Source organism: Pseudopodoces humilis, chromosome 9, assembly GCF_049639895.1.
Source record: "Pseudopodoces humilis isolate 2021_Gansu_Grassland_sample_001 chromosome 9, ASM4963989v1, whole genome shotgun sequence".
NCBI classification, from domain to species: Eukaryota; Metazoa; Chordata; class Aves; order Passeriformes; family Paridae; genus Pseudopodoces; species Pseudopodoces humilis.
This window is the reverse complement of record NC_142208.1, coordinates 24,582,808-24,598,963: the sequence shown is the minus strand read 5'-3', so window position 1 is coordinate 24,598,963 and position 16,156 is coordinate 24,582,808. Positions and strand designations below refer to the sequence as shown.

General features: G+C 39.9%; 1 protein-coding gene across 3 annotated transcripts in view; it reads left to right on the top strand.

Annotated features, from left to right (window-relative positions):
• STN1 (STN1 subunit of CST complex) overlaps positions 1 to 16,156 on the top strand; it is a 43,920-nt gene extending 27,764 nt beyond the window's left edge. For 2 of the 3 annotated variants that reach the window (XM_088060021.1, XM_088060020.1), the window contains exons 7-11: positions 574 to 736; positions 7,354 to 7,476; positions 7,995 to 8,067; positions 11,949 to 12,097; positions 12,319 to 16,156. In XM_088060021.1, the coding sequence (XP_087916147.1) occupies positions 574 to 736; positions 7,354 to 7,476; positions 7,995 to 8,067; positions 11,949 to 12,097; positions 12,319 to 12,372 (562 nt within the window). In that variant the 3' untranslated portion in view covers positions 12,373 to 16,156. Of the gene's footprint in view, positions 1 to 573; positions 737 to 7,353; positions 7,477 to 7,994; positions 8,068 to 11,948 lie in introns of all 3 variants that reach the window. The other variant, XM_088060022.1, reaches the window with a different exon arrangement.

Here is a 16,156-nt window from a genome sequence, read left to right as displayed (position 1 = left end):
GATACCTGTCCATAATCTGAGGAAAGACATATAACGCTAAACTAAAGTGAATATTAGGAAGAAAGTAAAATACTCTTTCATCTAGTGAAAAAAATAGGATTTAGAACAAGACTTGAGGCTGAGGTCAGCAGAGAGGATGGAGAAATATCCTTGCCTGATGTTGTTTTGTGTGTAAGGTTAAGGAGCTATTCCACTGAAGTGCTCTCCTGCCCTTGTCATTGTCCAATCACAAATACATAACCTCAATAACCTCAATAATAAATAATAAAAGTGAGTCAAACACCCACTTCTGTACTCAGTTTCAGGGTAGCTAGATGCTTATTAGGAGGCCTGGTGCATTTAGTGTTGTTTCAGAGACTGCAGATCTTAAGTTCACAAAACCGTAACAGGAAATGATTGAAGGACAGTTAAATGTTTATGTTTATAAAAATGTGCTTTTTTAAATAAGGCTTTAAATTCAAATTCTTTAAGGACAGTAAAACTCTTTTGAAACCAGTCAAGTGGACTGACTTTATATAATTGTTCTAAAACCCATTTCTTGTCTTTTGACATGTTCTTTTGACATCCTTGTAGCGGCCTGGAGGGTCAGAATTTCTCAATCCATCTGCTGCATGAGCAAGTGCAAAGCTTTCTATTAGAAAACAAAATTCAGACCTTTTACCAGCAGGAGTTGGAAACAGTTGATTCTCTGGTGTCTCTGGCTGGTGTGCATCTACCCAGCCCCAGCTGTCAGGAGGTGAGTGAATGCAACTGTTTCAAGCTTTCAGTGGGGGGAAATAATACTGCTTTATTTAAGCATAAACAGATAAGAGACCTGTGTCTTCAGAGGATTCAAAAACCACTAGTGCTTTAGCTTTACACATGAATTATTTACAGAGCTTGAGGAAATCTTGTTACTTTAGACATATAAAATTGGGCTGAAAAAAGTAATGTAAGAACATTCTGTTATTAGGGGTAATCTTGTGGTAGGGTTGAACAATCTTATAGCCTGCCATAGTCACTACTTTATTTAGATTTGTAATTGGTAGCAGTGTCAGAAAAAGAGATCCCTTTAAGGTGCTTGAGTTCTCTGGGACATAGTTTTGAGATCCTGATTCTGATCAGTAGAAGGGAGCACAAAATCTTTGTCTTGTTTCTCATTTGAAGCTCAATAGATCAATAGAGATGCAGCTTTCAAGAAGAGGTTATGATGGGTGGATGAACAGTGCTCCCTGCTACATGTTTCTTACATTGGAAATCCCTAATTGTGAAAGGCCATGTTTGAAAGGATGAGAAAGTGGGATTAAATTGAAATCAGTTTACAGGCAGTTGCATGTAACCAAACTGTTAAACTTTCCAATGAGTTCCAACCTCTTGATCAGCTGCAGAATGGGAAACAGAACAAAACTTGTTTTGTAAAATGGCTTTATATTAATCTGTATAGGTTGGATAAATTATGAACCAGATTCTCAACTGGTATGAAGTGATAAATTTCTGAAAAGCTTACGTTTACGTCTTTCACCATGAAAGCAATGGCAATTGAAACTTCAGCTGGAGTGTTGTGATTCATTTGTTTACCTTTTTGTTTTCTGTAAAGAAATAAATCCCTGGCAGCCATTTTCACCCCAATTTTGATGTGCATAGTAATGTTTAGTGCTATGTTATGTTGACTTCTAATGTTTGTTTAGTTCTTAAGAAACCCAAACAAAATAACACAAAAATCAGTCTCTTGCAGATGAGGTCAAATAATAATGAAAAGTAACTCTTTTCTTGTTGGCCTTGTCGAACTGCTGTTGATAGCTGTTCTTGATAGCTGGGTTTGGTTGTTTTTGGTTTTGTTTGGGGTTTTTGTTGTTGTTTGTTTTGTTTTGTTTTTATTTAAGGCATTTTTTTGTTTGCTTTAAAACAAGCATGGATAGTGCCACTAACAGGAGCTATTCTCATTTTAGACACGAAAGTTTGCTAGTAGATTATCCAACATGGCACCTGGTATTTTCTAAACTAGCTGGAACAGTATTAAAAGTTTCCAAACACTTTCCATTAAAGGAAGTAGTGGCCATTGTGTCCAATATTGGAAACTTAAACATTTCAGCATTTATAGAAAGACCAAGATAAATAATTTACAGAGTCATTTAAAATAGGAACTGGTGCAGAACAAACACAAAAAGACCAAAAAAAAACCCCAAGAAGACTCAACCTGAACAAAACACCAACCAGCCAAAAAAAAAAAACCAACTCAAAAACTCCAAACCAAGAAAAAGAATGTATCATCATTGTTGTTAGCAGTCATGAAGAGCTATCATAATAATTAATAGTTTCTCCTGGCCCTGATGCAAGGATGTGAGTATATGTCCCAGGAATTTGGGTGCACAGATGCTTATTTAGAAATTGCAGTTCTCCCTGTTGTCCTTTACTATTAATTTCTTGCAAAGGTTACCTGTTCTTGCATAAGAAAGGACCTGCAGTTGCCAAGTGGCATGAAAGCCTTAAGAGGAGTGCCTAGTAATGCTCTGGAAATGTTCCTTGTTCCTCTGCTCTGTCTCTAGAAGGTGTCACTTTTCGTAATTGGCAAAGGGTCAAGTATCCAGTTCTATCCACAAAAGTAAATGTAATAGATCTGATTTCTGTCCCTCTTCCTTTCTTTTCTCTTTGGTAGTCTTTTGTTTTGCACTGCCCTCAAACCAAGAGGATAAATGGTGCTGCTGATGTGGAACAATGTTACTTCAGGCCTATTTGGCAAGGCAGGAGCTACAGAACTGACTCAGCTAATTAGACCATGCCACAATATACACTCTTGTTCACTTCTTGTATTTTCCTGGTTGTAAAAGGATGAGTTATTTGGATATATAGGTAATTTTTTAAATCCTAATTCCAGTGTTCTAGAGCATAACTTGATGTTAAACTGTTTGTTTCCTTTGTCTTCCTTTCCTGTGATCCTAGAAGAGGTGGTGCACCCCTTCATCTCTTTCCCAACTTTTAAAGTACTTGCATGGTGTTCATCATAGTGGGAGGGTGTCTCCCCATGGAATATTTTCTCCAGGGAGGTGATGAGCTGCTGTGGAGTCACTGCAGTGGGGTGGAGCAGAGGATGAAGATGGAAGGAGTTAGCTGGGATGCTTTGAGGTAGGCAGCATCTCTGTGTTCCTTTTCAGCAGTACTGTGCAGCTGAGCCCTGTCCACATCCCATATATGTCCTACAATACCTCATTCCAGTTCTGATACCTCCCTGGCAGTGCAGTCTTCTGCCTCTCTGGAATAAATTTCCCTATAGCAGGTGCACCTGGCAGGACTGAAATAATTTCTTCCTCTTAGACATATACTAGGGAAAATTTAATTCTATAGTCTACAGATTATGAGGAAGTTAATTTAACTACTTCTAAAAATAGTTAAAAATTAACAAATCTTCTATGAGTTCTAAAGCCACTGGAGCTTTCATTTGCATTACCAGTGCCCCATCTGTCCCTAAGGATAGATAAGCCTTTTCCCTGTCCCTTAAAACAAGTGACTTTTGAGGCTGGAAGGGTGGGTACCAGAAGGAAGACTACAAGTAAAAGAGGAAAAAGTAGTTTTGTGCTTAGAGAGCCTCCAGAGTGTACTTTCTGGACTTAGGCAATTATGTTTGGTTAATGGACAAGCCTTTGGCTCCTTTTTTAAAGAAAGCTATGTGTTAAGTGGATCCATTCAATTTCTCAACTGAATTAAATGCTTTAAACCAGCCAGTCTTGATTAAAAATATTTCTGCCCTTCTGCCATGCATAAGCTATAATGTGTGCTATTTTAGTGCTACCATTCCAGTTCGTGAATGTCACTGGCTTGGACACGTAACTTGGGTTGTGCTTTCCAGAGTGTGCTGTTTGTACTTCTCTTGATTTGAATATTATCTCAAGGTCACCAACGAGAAGTAGTTGAAGCAGGAAGTTTTGCAGTGTTGTTCACACTGTCTGTGTCTACCCTGTACATTGTGCTGTAGGTGTAACACAGTTCATTGTAAGTTCTTGATGCAGTGTCTTTGTCTTTCTGCCTCTCAAGGAAGCTTCACCACTCCTTTAAATATGTATATTGCAAAGCTTATTATAGGACTTCAGGACTGACATGTCCAGGACCACTATTTACTAAAATTGTCACCTGTCTAAGCCCAGGATTAAACATTACATGAGAAACTGCAAAGAGTGATTCTATTAGTGGAATCACTTGTGTGATTATACCAGGAAACTTTAACACCATCAGGGTGTGATTCATAATGAATCAAAGGTTACATAGTTCCAGTGTTTTGAACAGACTCACTAATTCCTGTACCACTTAATTTCTTTGAACTATTATTGATTGTACAGAGAATTTGTCTTGTTTTAAAGATCTGAGAATAACTGGTTGCACAGCACCAGCCCACTAAGCTGTGTGAGGCCTATCAGATGGAATATATTGATTAAAGTACCAACTTAATTCTGCATACATAGATTCTTCTGTTGGCTTTGCTACAGAGCCCTTGGCCAGTCTTGGGAGTGAGGGTAATGAAAGTAAAATTCTTGTTTAATAGCTGCTTCTGTCTTAGGTTACATACAGACACATGTACACTACATGTTTTTCAAAAGTGATGACTGATTCTTGAATACTCCTATGTTTGGATGTACAGCTTAATTTATTTGAAAACGATCTGATTTTAAAGAGAGGGGGAAGACCCTGCTGTTACTGCTTCAGAGAACCTGAAATGGTGCACCCTGAAACTAAGGCATGCCCAAGGGGGGCACTTTGCAAAAGGAGGTGTGAACGTTGTGAGAGGTATTGGGGAGAGGTGCTACTGGCTTGTGAAATTGCAGGATGAGATGCTGGAGATACTTTGGGTGGACCAAAAGGGCAGACTAAGCAATTTTAGACTGTGATGACAAACTTAATTGCTGCTTTACCCAGAGGAATGGAGAGGAGGAAGCATGTTCTAGGGCACACTAGGAAAAACTCCAATTTTTTCTTGTCATTTTATGGTACTATTAAATATCAATGATATATAATATTTTTGTATTTTAATATATGATATGGTATTAAAGTGGACAGGAGCCCTAATTTGTTTTTCAGCAACAGTCCTTCTGCCATGAAGCCCTTTTCCATGGATTCTGCAGCACATATGAGAGAGTGCTGATATGTAGCAGCTGCTTACTTGTAATAAGGCCTCACTGCTTTCACTCTGTCAATGCCTTGACTTGCATTCTTAGTGATTCTGTTTCAGTATCCATCCAGGCTGAGCTGTGTGTCAGTTCACACAGAGTCTGTTTTTAATTATCTCCCTTTTCTGTCAGGATTTCAGTGCTAAGCCAAACTGAATAATTACTGTGCTTCTTTGGAAATATTTTTATCTTTCTTTTTCTCCCCAAATGTTTGCTTTCACATTAAAAATTGATCAGAGTCTTGAGTTGGTTGCTTTGCTAGCAATTTCTTACATTCTTGAGGATTTATTACGGCATTTGAGTGAGAGGCAAAGTCTCTTCATTTTACATACGGCTATGAGAATGTGCTTTTCTGTAACCAAATATTCACTCTTCACTTAATCCTTCCTGCTGCATTTTATGTTTGTTTCTTCAGTTCATCAGAAGAGGCACAATGAAGAGAAATACCATAATTAGTGGTGTTAATGCTGTGACTGGAACAGTGTCCAGATGTATGGGCAAGTTTGTAATTAGAAGTAGAGTCTGTTGTTATCCAGATTGATGGCTGTGGTGGACAGGAGTACAGACAAGGTACTGAATCCTTCCATCTGAAACAGGGAAAACTGAACTGAGAATAAGAGCCATTGTTCTCTGTTCATTATCTTGAAGTATTTGGCAATTATTTTTACTGAGAGGAAAAGGAGTTAGCTGTTTTGGGACAGAGAGATGTGATTATGGCCTGTTGAAATCTTGAGCGTTATCTCAAGCATTATATCCGGGAGGGAGAAACTTGGGGATGCATGCTAACGTCAATATCCCTTTCGGATCCCCAAACTATTCCCAGTTAGGTACATCAGCTTCCAGGCTGTTGGAGTGTCATTTGAGAACTGCAAATGTATTGAATGAAAGTTTTGTGAAAATATATTCTTCCTTTGCTCTTGAAGTGTCCATTTTGCATATTTGTGTACATTCTTTCTAGTTCATGGTGATTGCCTGCTTCACTCCCAAGGCTTCTGAGCTGCTTCTGGTGAGTGAAGTAGGATTTGTGAAGTCTGATATTTTTGTTCAGAGCAGGGTGGGAGCATTTATAGTGATAGTTGAAGGAATGGCTTGGCAAATCTTGGTTGCTCTGGTGTGGTTCTAGTTATCACATGGTGGTTTGTGAGAAGTAGTTTAGCTCCCTTCTCAGAGAAAACCACAGGGAGCACAGTGTGCTCCCAACAGATGAGAAAACAGAAATTGGGGAACCAAAGCAGTCTGTATAGATAAATGGGAGGTTGAAGGACATAGCAGGACAGATGGATATGGAGAAGAGTAAATCATAGTCTTGCTCTTATCTACCCATACTTTCCCTCTCCACAACTAAATATTTCCTTCTACTTCTTTAGCTGTCATTCTACTCTCTTAGCTCTGCTCTGCTTCTAAACAAACACTGCTTTTCCCTGGTTTTTTTCCCCCTCCCCTTCCTTCCTTCTACTATGCTAGGTGTGTTCCAAACACAGAACCCTGTGTTCTAAGTAACCTCAGTTATGGATTTCCAGGCACATTGTTCTCCTTTCACAAGAAACTAATTTCCCATCTACCCTCAAAACTGAATCCTTATTTCATATACTTGTGTTAATTTCTTGCATGCTCTTTATCCTTTCACTTCATTAGGCTATAGAGAAGCTCCTGGGTATGTGACCGGAATGTTTGTAAAAACTTGGAAACAAAAGGGACAAGAAACAAATACTGGTTTTGTCAGTTTTCTCCTTTCCCTGAAATCAGGAGATGGGAATCCAGTCTTTAGCACTTGGATTCCTCCTGAATACCACCTTACAATATACTGATTTTCCTACCTTCCTACCCTTATTACCAGGAAAACTCTGAAACTGAACAAAGGTTGATTATCAAAAAGTCAAATGATCTGTAAGCATCATAAGTATATTCCAAAAAAAGAATTCTTGGTACATCACCAAAGAGCTGCTAATCACAAAGAAGGCTGTTTACAGATTGTGGTTCCTTAAGAATGGTACATGCTTCTGGTGTTTGGGATTTGTTTAAAGCTCAGAGATATTGGTTATTTCATACATAACAGATGTGATTTGTGAATTACTAAATGAAGAAAAATGTGTAACAAAATTCACGTTAAAAAGGACCTGAAGTTATCTTCTTCTTGAAAGTGTCTGGAGCTTTTGCTGGTAACTTGGGTTGAGCTGAGATTTCTCACCATCTGTTTCATTCCTTTCTTCCCATCCAGGTGAAGTCAAAAAGTAACTCCAGTTCCAAAAGGATTCACAGTGTTTTTAAGGAAGCAATAAAGATGCTACAAGAAAAAGGAGTGGTTTTCCAGAAACCTAGCAGCTCCAAGGACTTATACTATGTAAGGAATGGAATTGAGGTTGCAAACAAGTTCAGTGGTATGACTTTCATAATTGGTAAAAGCAATAAAAATATTGCAGAAATAGTAGAAATGTTTCAGAAGGAGAAGCTGGACATCCAGGTGCTCTCAGTTTACTCAAAAGTCTTTTCTGCAGCTTACTTCACTGTTGGTTGTACCTCTGTATCACCCACTGAGTTGTTCCAAATTCTGTCTCTGATCCAGCTGAGCTCACTGAAACCTGGAGCCTGGGACAGTTCTCCTTATCAAAGTGGGTTCAAGCTTGCTGTTCTGCTGAGTCAGCACTGTCCTTTGGGTCAAACTTAGTTGTATCATGTTCTTCACCTAACTCATGGATGCTGCTAATAGTAGTAAAAATAATGCCTGAAGATTTGACATTCATTATTAGTCTTGGAAGCAGCATAAAATGCAGAATATAATTATGACAGTGTTAGCTGAGAATACACCATGGCATTGAATTGTTTTTCAACAGCAAGGCTAGTTTCTTCTTTTTTCTTCAGGTGACTGACCATGATAAAGAGCTGTTTAAAGTGACGCTTGATGTGATTAAAGAAGACTGTCGAAAACCCAGGCGTAAGTAGCATAGTGATCAAGTTCTGATGAGCTGGTGCTGATATACTGAAGACAATATCTCCTCCTGCTGCTGGATTGGATATGCTGCTTGTCCTCACCCTTGAACTCGAGTTGTTGCTGGTGTAGCTAATCAGTACAGCTAAAAGCAGGAGTGCAGGAGCAGCTTCCTGTGAGCATGGAGAGAGAAAGACCAGGTGTGCCCAGCAGGAAGCAAACCTCTCCAATGTGAAATAAGCAGCCATTATCTTAGATCTATATCTTTTGAGAATAGTTGGATTTTGGGAGGAACCAAATGTAATGAAGTCAGGTCACCACCTAGCAGGTGTTGCTTTGCACTCTGGAGAAGAAGCAAATCTTGCTGGTTCAGTTCCTGCAGGGGAGTTGACACAAAAGTGACCATGCAGAAAGGTGAAATACCCACCTCCTTCAAGTCAACTATAAAACTTGTTTAAGTCAGTAGGATATTCTCTGGAGATTTTAAGCTCAGGCAGAGCTCAGGTGTTTTTTCTTTTTAGTTAAGGATTTCAGTCGAACAAAGTCTTTTCAGATAATGTACCTCAGGTGGCTTCTGAATTATCCCTGTCCCCCAAACTATTGTGTCTTATTGTCAGCGTCTTAACTTATGTTTGACTTGAATGTGTGCTAATTACACAGGTACATTGCCATGGAGTGTCTTTCAGTTCATGGGATAGAATGTGTCAGCAGGGATCACTTGATGCCAGAGTGCAGCTATTTGTGGGATAGAATGTGCTTTAGTACAGAATAAATGACTGACTGCAACATAAGGCATGCAATCTTAAATTAGTCATACCCCTATATTATCATAACTACAATAGCACTTGTAGGACCTGGAGTATAATGGTTATCCTGCAGTGAAAAAAAAAGGCTAAGCAAGCCAATATCAAGTTTGAGTTTTAACTTTCTCTCTTAAGAAGTGGTACATTTGTAGACACTTGTAGACTTGGGAGAAGAGGTTACTACTGGGCATGCAGGTTAATATGGGCTTGTTTGCCTGAGGGTGTTCCAGTGCAACAAATTACTGTATCACATTATTTAATTGTCTTTATCTAATTAACAAATACAAACATAATTTCTCTAAGAGTCAAATAATTCATTTGCTCATTTTATCAGCTGGTTCTCCTGGTAACCTACTTTTTTTATATGACTGTGTCACTATCGACGCCAGAACCTCTATTCATTTGACAGAGGCACTGAGTGACTGCCTCCTTTTTGTTCCTTTCTTGTCCATTGTCACACTGATAAAAGTACTCTGTGATCCATGAGAAGTTGGAAAGTTCTCTCGGTCAGGAAAGTCAACAGCAGAGAGTAATTTGTAGATCAGTCACAGAAAAGACTTTGAAGAGTCCCAAGTCCTCAAAACCGTATTTTTCATAATAAGCAGTGTAAAATTAATAACTGTTTCACAAACCCTCTTGTTCTCCTTGAAGCTTTCCCCCGACTTAGTTTCCCACTGCAAAGAGGACAAATTCCAGGTCAGCGTCCCCTTGCTGGTTTCCAGAAGGACCATTTTAATGTCCTGGTCATTGGCAGTAGAAGCAAAGCCAAGAAGCTTCAGTGGAAAGCAGCAGGGCACGGCGGCTGCTTGCTGTCCGCGGCTGATGCAGGAGCGCGGAGCTCGGTGCGGCTCCGGCCCCCTCTGCCGGTCCCTGCCGCCCGCCTGGCTCCAGGGAGAGAACAGCACATGGCCATTCACCTCTAGGGCTTCGGCTTCTTTGTTGCAAGAAATTCCTACCCGTTTTCCTCCAAGATTAATAGTAATCTTCCATGACAAGAAGGATGATTTATGACAAATCAAACTCTTCTCTCCTATGAGTTACTTCTCTGCCAGTTTTTCCTGGCAACGCCTTGTGCCATTGCTGTAGTTGTGACGCATTCCCAGGCCCAACCCAGCTTTCTGAAACTATTGTACAAATTAAAAAAAATAAAATCTTGCATGCCTACTCAGAGCTGCACAAGCCCTGATCTGTAATGTGCCTACATGACAATCCTTGCCCTAAGCTCCACTTATAATTCTTGATCTTCAATGCACTCATGAGAGACCACTGTGGATCCATCTAGAAACTTAATATAGCCAGATAGCACATTGTGACTCCAGACTGAACTGCAAAATGTATTTGGGTTTTGGATTATTTGTTTCTTTGTTTTATAAATTTGCTCTGTTTCTCAGTTTTATAAATTTTAGGCTTAGATCAGGCTAATGGTAGAGGGGACAGAAACCAGAACCACTTGAAGTTAAATTTAATGTCACAGTGGACCCTGTGTGAGATATCTTCAGTGGGTAAATGGTTGTTGTTCTGTAACTCTGTCCCCTCTGATGCTGTCAGGTGGGACAGTTAATGACAGTCTGGCTTCCCTCAGCTGCTGGATAAAAGCAAGAACCCAGGATGTCAGTGAAAGAGGGATAGGAATATTTGGGGGTTACATAATCATTGTACATACCTGCAGCTGCCTCAAAGTGCCATTTTCTACCAGTATCAAGGGGAAAAGAACACATTGTACTGTTGAGTCATTAAAGTAATTCACTGAGATTTAAGTTCTCTAGATCAGGGATGGGCAATTTGACCTTCTTATGACAAACCTATAACAAATGCAAAGTGCAGCTACCCATTTTGTTTGCAAAAGCAGTCATTATGACCAGGTAGAAGCATTGTTCTGTTCTCTGCCTTTACCTCTCCCAGGGTAGTGGAAACATTTTTGACTATTGGCCACAAAGGTCTTTTTATCATGCTGGATACTTCTGAGGAAGTATTTCTGCCTGATTCACAGCCTAATCAGAATTAGGCTGAACTGTTTTTTTTACCACTGTCTACCAGTGACTTTTCTCAGCAGGTTCTAAGGCAGCTCTGGGGCCCAGCAGATTCTAGAGTAGAGAATTAACTAAAAAAACAAAAAACAACAAAATATAGGGCCCTCCCTGGCCCATGACAATTTCTCAGTGCCCTTATTGAACTTGCCTTGCATCATGTGAGCTAAGGAGCAGGAAAATAATTTGTGCTGATATATTTGATTTATGTGTGTTTTCCATTGTCAGCTGCTATGGAGAAATATGTTGTGGACTTCAGCACTTGGGGGACTGGGAACTTGCAGCACTGATGAATAGTGGGTTACAGGCTGTGTTGGAGGAAATGATGACTGGGACAGCTTTGAACAATGTTCCACCTGGCACAGAACAGATGCACACAGCCGTGAAGGACCTCTGTGCTTGTCCCTAGCAAAGGGGGTTATTTTAAACTTCTATTCTCTTGTACATTGCAGGCTAATTTCACTTAAAAGGAAATAAAATCTGATACTGATGGTTGTGTGACTTCCTACTCCCATAATTGTCTGAGTAGTCTGCAGGGTAGGTAGGGATGGGATAGCATTGCGAGGTAAATGCAATTGCAGTGCAGCCATTTTTCCACAAGGTGCCAGCGTTGGGCCAGCGGTTACAGGCCCATGACACCTCCCTGCTGTGTTAGAGGGTTGTGAAGTTTGGTCTCACTAAAATGACTTTCATTTGTTCCTTCTGAAGTTGCAAAAACTGGATGGCCTGTACAAGCAGACAATGGAGGTACCCTTCCATTATTAAACTCCTCATCAAGTTGTACTGAGCCTTGTATGTTAAGAGTTGGCAAGACTTGAGTTATCTCACCCTCATTACTACTGTTACCCTGACACTTCCCAGAAAAGTCACTGGGAACAGTTGATAATTGGAGAACTGTAGGCACTGTCAGGATCTCGTTCTTCTGAATACACACTTCTCTTTCAGTATCTAGGACTCTGGGATTTTTCATGATTGATCTGTATTATGATAGTTCAAAAGATACAGTTAGAGTGAAATATTTTTTCCATGCCTGACTGCATTTTCCTTTTCTCTGCAGATGCTGAAAAAGGCTGCCATTTCCTTCATGTCCTGAGTTGTGTTCGACAGAGCTACAACCCCTCTCTGGCTGAAGTGGTGATGCAGCGTGTCTTGGAACTGCTGGAGAACAACAGTGATGTTGTCAGCACAATGGAAGGATATTTTATGGTATTTTAAAGAGAAAAGATAAGAAAGAGAGGTTGAGAGACTGTGAGAAGCTGTCATTAGCTGGTATGATCTAGATAGTGGACAAAAAAGAGCCTTTTGATTCTCCAAATGCTATTTTTGTCTAGCTTCAGAGAAATTGTTCAAATACTTCTTTTAATATTCTTGCTGACTTCCTTGCTATTCCTAGTGATATCAAACTGATTCTGGACATTCTAATCTAGCAGGGAACTGGAAAAGAAACTGTGCTCTTTTACTGGAGTAGGATGAGACATTGACCATCCTCACATGTGCATCCAGTGGGCCTAAAGAAAAGTCACTACTGAAGATCAGTTTACAGCAGTGATCATCTCAGGAGATATTTTTCTGGCTTAAAGACTGATCTTGCAAACTTTCATGTGGTAATAGCTGTGGATCTTTCTTTTTATGTGAATTTCATACCACCTAGAGAAAGGACACACAAACAGAAGGATTTGCCTGTTCTTCCTGGCAGTGCTGGTGCACCTTTGTCTGTGAATATGTAGTCCTCAATCTGGACAGCTTTCCCACTACCAAAGCAACCCTCACCATTTTCTGTGAGGTAATATTCAGGAATGGGGTCCTACATCCCTTCCCCATCCTGCAGCCTTTCCCACTGGTTGTCAAGCATGTCTGCATTCCTCTGCATTCCCATCTGTGCTACTGATGCCTGTTGTTGCTGTTCCTCTTCAGACCAGAATTTTCAAAGTCAGCTATTGTTTTGCTGACTTTTTTTTGTTTTTGACTTTTTATTGTTTTTCAGTTGCTTCCTACATCACAAATGGTAAAATATAAATTACATGCTTTGGAAAAAAATATACAGAAGCCACTGAGACTCACTGTAATCTCCTCTGCCTGTTGCTTTTTGTCTTTTATTCTTTGTCACTGTTGTGGTAAAATACTGCCCATATCTGTGCTTGCAGAAGAACACAAGGCATAGAAGAAACAGCACTGGCCTAAAGAAGGTTACCGTGCAAGATGTTTGATCTGGAATAATTATAACTCTGTTATGTGCAAAAGTAAAAAAGCAAAGTTGTTCAATATTTATCCTTAGAGAGGCCTTGCTGCTACAGGGGCTTGTCTGTTTAATTAACCTGTTTAATTTATGGTGTGGAGGTGAGACCTTTAACTTGAAAAGAGTACAAAAGATTGAATTTATCCTTCTTTCCTTTGCACCTACCCTGTAGCAGTTGAAATAGCAGACTCCCAGGAGGCAGCTGTAGTGGTAAAGCCCTATAAGGATTGACATAGCAGGGAAAAATAAACCATATGCATGAGGAAAGCCAGTGAGTAGCCGCATGTGTGCCAGCTCTCTGGTTTGTTATATTATCTGCCTCACTCCAAGCCTTGGCTGCAGATATAGGCTAAGAGAAAAGCATGACAAAATATTTGGCATTTGCATTCAGAGGCCTGTGGAAAACTCTGGCCTTAAAGAGATGTTCGTATGTATGAATCATTCATTTGCTGTGTATTCCCTTTTTGCTGCAGGACTCAGTAGTTGGTTTCCTCACAGATTTCCCTACTCCTCATGTTGTTTCTCTGCTTTGAGTCAGGTACCTTCTAGTCAGATCACAATATGGGCCCTGAACAGGTGCTGAAGGGATGTACCTGTGCGGAAGGAAATAGAAGAGGATTAAGGAAGAGCTGTAGAATATTTGTTCCTGACTCCCTCCCCATGCTCTGAATAGCTCTAATCAGGAAAAGAAGGCAGATTCTGAGTCAAGTGGTACTAAAGGGAATTGAAACTTTAATTTATGCCTATGAGAAGATACGGTTGGCCACTGGGGAGAATTGCTTTTTAAATTCCTGCTCTGATTGTTGATCAGTTAGAAGTGATGCTTAAAAACAAGGCTATCTATGGAAGAAGTAGCTTGGAATATTGAATCCTAAATTCAAATTCACTTCAGGAATTGCCCATAACCAAGCAGTACATATGGTTAAATTGCTTATTAGGCCTGAATTTGAGGATATTTTAAAGGAAAGTATGAGGTGTTTCAGACCATTCGGAAGAGTATGGCATCTAATTTAAGAGACTGTCTTGGCCATTTTCTTGAAATGTTCTGTATTAGCAGAAGTTTCTTTTGCTGGGAAAGAGTTAAAGGAACAGTGCTAGCTCAGTGGGAAAGGTGATCTCCTCTCTTAAGTTAGAAGAAAGACCCTGGTTCTCCTGAAGATGACAGCTGAGTGTGTGGGCTGGATGAGTTTGGGGAGAAAAAGAGAGTTTGGAGATCAGGTTGCTCTTTAGGATCTCTTTATAATAAATTCTTACCAAAATAGGATTACATCTTTGGGCTTTGCAGTTTGCATAGTTACACATGCAAATTCTGTTGCCTCCAACTCTGAGGCTGCACTTACTGTGTTTTAGATGTGTTTCTCTGTGTAAAGTTTGCCTAAAATCCCTGTCCACTGATTTTCTATGCTTGGAGGTAGGAAGGGCAGACACTTCTATCTGCATCAGTCCTGCCCCTGTTGCAGTTCCAAAGCACTGAACAACTGCAAAGCCTTGGAGATGAGGTGGAAGGAACTTATCTCAGGAAACACGGGTAAGTTATTCTGGAAAGAAACTGTCCCTGGAAGTTTTTAAGTTGATCCTTGCTGGTGTGCTTGACTCGTGTGATGGAGGGTGTGTTCTGATGGTGTTTGTTCCCTAACAGGAAAAAAGGGATTTTTCTCAGATGAGTTGTCTCAGGCAAGTAAGATGAATAAACACAAGGGAGCCTATAGTTTTTACAAGAGTGAAAGGTTAAGCTAAAGTTAATGGAGGAGCCTAGATTTAAGCTACACAGATTCTGTCTATTTCTACAGAATAGCTGTGTCTTAAGCTTGCATGCTTTCTTTTTTCCACAGTAGCCACCCAGCCCAGGTTACTCTGGTTGAGAGCACTCCCTCTTGCACCTACAGGGAATACAACATGCATATGCCTGCACAGCAGTACCCCGAGGAGCTGTGGGAGCACAGAGCTCACTGTAGGCTGATTTACCCATTCACTCAGTATCTCTACAGTGTGCTTCTGTGACAGCAGTCTAGACATACCCATGTTGGTATAAGTCACCTTTATGTAACTTGAACTACACACACTAGGGCTTTTACTGCAAATAAACTGTCTCTCTGTTTAAAGATCATATCCTTAACCAACAGAGTCATATCAAGCACACTGTTAAAATTCTTAGACCACACCTATGAAATATTGTGCAGAGGATTCAGTGAAAGCATGCTTTCTTGTTTTGTTTAATTTAAAAACTCGTTAGCCAACACAATTATTACTGGTTTATTAAAGGACTTAGAAGGTGGTACTTTAATGTGAAGCTGACAAGTGAGAATTCATGTTGTAGAATTGCTTCATGGCCAGCTCCAGTTTCCATAGCAACAGTTATGCCAGTAAAAGGTAGGTAAGGAAAATGGAATTTTTAAAATCAGTCACCGTTTCTGTTACCTTAAAAAGGTAAGTTTCCATAGAAATGCAGCACCTGAGAACAAAAATTACTTAAGAATCTCAATATTCTATTCTGGCAAAATGCATGGTGATTGTTTTTCTTGTGAGGAAACAAAGAAACAGCTTTACCTTCAGTCCCTGCCCTCTGCTTATGTGAGAGGGGAGATGAGGTTACTTCATACCTCAGTTGCCCCCTTTTGTAAACTGGGAATAATACAATTTCCCATGTAGGGCATAAGCCTCATTTTTTTTTGTAATCCTAGTCATTAAAAGCTCTATGGGAGCTATTAGAGAAAAACTCTGTGGCTGTGTGGGAGAGAGTGAATGGATAAATGCTGGAGAGGAACTTTAGACTTTTTTAGTACTAATAGCTTTATATTTTTATGCCTCATTTTCCTTGCATATTGCTTTGCTTGTCTTGTTGTCTTGCTCTCCAAGGCAAATGAGGGTCTCCCTGGTTTTATTTATATCATATTTTTCCTGGAATCATATTTCTAATGACTTCTTAGATGACTTCATAAAAATAGAAATCCAGATAAATGAGTTCTGAGTATTCTTGTTCTGAAATCTTTAAATTTGGACCCACGAAGGTATGGATTTTACACAACCTG